Source organism: Thalia democratica, chromosome 8 (genome assembly GCF_965202585.1).
Source record: "Thalia democratica chromosome 8, ktThaDemo2.hap1.1, whole genome shotgun sequence".
NCBI lineage: Eukaryota > Metazoa > Chordata > Thaliacea > Salpida > Salpidae > Thalia > Thalia democratica.
Window position 1 is genome coordinate 16,626,995 of NC_139172.1, and position 4,086 is coordinate 16,631,080.

The 4,086-nt window shown below is 25.1% G+C and overlaps 1 protein-coding gene across 1 annotated transcript; it reads right to left on the minus strand.

The window, feature by feature from the left end:
- Positions 1–1,004: 1,004 nt before the first annotated feature.
- LOC145842171 (ciliary microtubule associated protein 1A-like) lies at positions 1,005–3,178 on the minus strand. Its single transcript, XM_082949570.1, has 5 exons — positions 3,114–3,178; positions 2,665–2,775; positions 2,336–2,449; positions 1,831–2,041; positions 1,005–1,392 (listed from the first exon to the last, which is right to left on the minus strand). The coding sequence occupies exons 1-5, from the start codon at positions 3,160–3,162 to the stop codon at positions 1,122–1,124; spliced, it is 756 nt and encodes a 251-aa protein (XP_082805696.1). The 5' UTR covers positions 3,163–3,178; the 3' UTR covers positions 1,005–1,121.
- Between the last annotated feature and the right edge of the window lie 908 nt (positions 3,179–4,086).

A 4,086-nucleotide genomic window follows, 5' to 3' on the forward strand; every position in this document is an offset into this window, starting at 1 on the left:
AAAATAAATTATAAACTAGCTTATAATACAGTTAAATAAAAAAAATAGTCTAAAACTTAAAAACCTATTTAAAAAAAGTTATATTAATAGAACTTATTATGTCTATACAAAATATACGTTCTATGTTATAACTTAGTATTTAATTATGCTTTTGGGTGTGTTTCTACTATTTAAAACTATTTAATAACTAAAATTTATAAGAATTGAAAGCATTGTTGTGTTTAGCTAAAATTATTTACACTGTTTAGGGAAAGTTTATTAAGTGAAAAAAGACATTTAAGAGTTTTACCACACATTAAGTTTATTTTTTTCCAATGATAAACGAGTTCAAAAAAAACAAGCAAACTTGAAGTGTCTGTATAAAATATAAAATTATATGTAAGAACAAAAAAGTAGATTAATACATAAGTTATGTTACATACCTCTTAGTAAACTGTTTTGTGCAGTGTAAACAAAACATATGGCTAAATTTAGAATAGTATTAACATTTGAATGCTAATTTTTTTTTAACTATCACAGTGGAAAAGTAGATACATGCTTAAAACATATTAAAAATATGATAATCTACAGCCAATGGCAGAAACTTATTTTTTAAACTATTTGATTTCTAAAATATATTTTAGGCAGATCTATAGTGCATTTAGTTTGAGAAAATAACAAGGTAAAATTTTAACATAATACAAAATAAATAATAAATCTTTAACTTTAAATAAACTTATCAAGTTATATATTAAACAACTAAAACTAAAGTTTATTTAATTTACTTAAGGCAGAAAACTATTACTTATCTTACATACTCTTACTTTTATACATTGTTAAATAATATTATAGATTCAATATGGGTCCTTTAAATACATAATTTAAAAAAATATTTGTCGACATAAGTATAGCAAATCAAATATGCATTTAAATTTAGTTCGTTATTTGAAGATCTTATTTTATATATACACTTTTATAACATTTCAAATTTTATTTTTAATATTTAGGAGTTAAATGTGAATTGGTTGATTGCTATCTACATACTTGTTCTTTTTTATTAAAAAATTATGTCTATCATACTTTTAAAAGTAATTTTTAAAGTTATTATAGTAGACAACTCTTGCTTAAAATATTTAATAGTTTTATAAGTCTGCATCGATTATAAGGGGAGCAATAAACTCCGAATGACGGATGCCCATTGAAAACCCGGGAGCGCGTTTTTTGTGAATAGTAACACGCTCAGGATAATGAGCTCCTGGACCTGGTTTCCTGGTTTCGTCTCCTGGCATTTGGTTGCGACCTTGCATTGAGTAAGCTGGTTGTTTATTTCTTACCAGATTGTTGGAAGTTGCACCGTACTTAGCTGGCCCTGGGGTCCTTGCCAAGTCTTCGCTGAATGAGTTTACGTTTGTCCTGAACATTAAAAGATAATTTCATAATATTGTTTAATTTTAAGTAAAAATAAAAAAATCAGAATAAAATTAAATGAATCTATGCTTTAACTTAAAACAAGCACATGATATTAAAAATTAATGCATTTACCTTTTTTAGTTAAAAAATTAAACAAATGCTGTTTTAAAAAGTTTTACAATGTATTGTAATAATTTTTATAACTTTGAAGTTTGTTTCAAACAAACTTTAAGTTTTTTATAAATAAAAAACAGCTTTTTATTTTTACGTTCTTAGTCTTGTTAGTTTATAAAAAATCTTACAGCCAAAACGTAAAGTAAAAAAAAACCATGTTTATTGTACAGCTAAAATGTTTTAAAAAAGTAATTATCTTAAAAAAAAAATCTAAATATACAAACTGTTGTATTAATTTGTGATTAAAAAAAGTTTAAAGTATGAAACCTGGCTGTCATAGAATAAGAAGGATTAGACTTTTTGTTAGCAAGTTTTGGTCCTATTAAGTGTGGTACATTGTATGCGTTTGCAGCTGGAACAGAATCTTCTTTTCGATATTTAGTTCTCTGAGACATTGAGTATGCTGGTGCCCTTCTTTGACCTTGTGGATGTACCTTATGGTTGTCATACGTTCCAGGTCCAGGAGGCTTGAAAATTTCTGTAAAAAGTAAGTTAGATTTTAAGATATTTAAGTAAAGAAAAACTCCTATAATTAAAAAAAGTGCAGTTTTTAGAGAATTTGAAATTAAATAGTTCTAAATTCAGCATAAGTTCAAACAATTTGCTAACTAAAGCGAGGTATTTTATATGCATCAATCAAATAAACAACAGAAAATTGATAAAGACCTGAAAATTATAACTCCTTAGTAGTTTATAAACACAAATGGTTTTGTTAAATTACTTAGACTACTATCAATTTTATTAAAAGTGTTTTATTGTAGAAAAAAAAAACCTGGATCATTGTTTCGTCCCGAAATTGTGTATTTTGGAGCACCTTCATTACCTGATCTTGTAACTCGAGGGTCTATTCCATACTTTGGTCCTGGACTAGTGTTTTTTGAGTATTCTGTATAAAACAAAAGCAATAATCTCATAGAAAAAATTAACGTTATCAGCCTTATCTTATATGTTTTTAATTTAACAACAAATGTTAGTTTAAGTAAATAGTAACAAAAAATATATTATATTTATGAATTAAGTTTATTGAGCTTCAAATATACATGTTAATTTATACTATTATTCTAAAGTTGTTCTATACTATTGTTAAATTACTGTACTAACTGTCATTATCAAGTCTCATGCCCATTGAGTATGCAGGCTTTTTATGTTTAGAAAAGTCATGATTTTTCTCGCCTACTGTGGACGGTAGGGCATATCTCCCAGGTCCTGGTCCTTTGATCAAATGTTTTACCGTAAAAGTATTATACTTTACAGATATAAAAAAAAATTAAATCAAAATATTGCTATACAATTATTTCAACATAAAAAGTAATTTGCAGATACTACCAACTACTATTAAATTTCCTTAAAAATATTTTATTTTGAAAGCTATAACAAATAAAAAAAATAAAACTAAACAAAATATATTAGTCTAAAAAAAAATCGGCACTTCATAAAATAAAGTCTTAAGTAGAAAATAACTACCGACAAATTTCTTTATGTTTTAAATGTTTGATCAGTTTTTATTTTTTGACATATAAACATAAAGGATGATATAAACAACTAAAAACCCCTTTCACGAGCAGCAATCAAAATTTCCTTCCTTTCAGCTTTAACCATTACTATTTAGTTTAACAGCCTTGCAACTTACAAGTCAACATTAAATTCAAACTGTTAATTTATCTTCTTACTTTAGCTTTAATTGAGAGACAGGTAGCTTTGTTTCCCGGACGACAAAGTATTAGTACATAGTGATGAATTTAAAGTTAGCGACCACCTTGTTATGTTTAGTCATGTGGAAAACATTTCTTTCATACTACGTTCCAACCTGTCATTGTGTGCTAAATTTCTGAGCGACGATGCTCTGTAAATAAATGTTATTTCTTTTATTGAAGAAAACTTTGAGAAACGAGCTCATAAAGCAAAACATTTATAATTTCTAATACTTAAATTACCAAAACTTTTTAAATTATTTGTGTTTATAAGCTTTGTTAAACGAATATTGTAATAGTGACAAAACTAAAGTGCCAAATTGTAAAAATATACAAAACTTATAAATAAATAAACTTAAAAACCTAAACATTAGAAAACAACTTTAATATTAATCTAGTAGTATTTGATTAAAAACTACAGAAATTGTTTTTTTTGGGCTTACAAGCCTAAAATTTCTAAATGATTAAGTATTAAGCTGTATTTTAATGTCTTAAACTTTATTATTAAGATGTAAATTTTTGCTAAATTATTTCTTTAAAAAAAAAACTATTTATATTAAAAAAAAACAAAAAAATTATTTATTTTTTTTAGTGTTAAAAAATATTTTATAAGTATAATAATAATTTTAAAAGAAAAAAATTAAATATTTTATTGTTTTTAAAAGAGTTAGGCAAGCAATTGACAACTTAATACTTACTATAAAAACGAAATTTCATTGCTAGAAGAGAATAAATAGCGAGCGTAGCTAAAAGATTACATAGTAAAATGTTATTAAAGTCGTTTAGTTTTAAGATAAAAGCACTAAAGTTATTTTCCAAACTAACTGTGAAT

Bases quoted from the DNA above. Each gene is read 5' to 3' on its own strand.
- LOC145842171 (XM_082949570.1), bottom strand. From the start codon at position 3,162: ATGGTTAAAGCTGAAAGGAAGGAAATTTTGATTGCTGCTCGTGAAAGG. The intron at 2,450-2,664 runs GTTAGTACAGTA...TGTTTTATACAG, and splicing joins CATGAGACTTGATAATGACA to AATACTCAAAAAACACTAGT. The intron at 2,042-2,335 runs GTTTTTTTTTTC...TACTTTTTACAG, and splicing joins GGGACGAAACAATGATCCAG to AAATTTTCAAGCCTCCTGGA.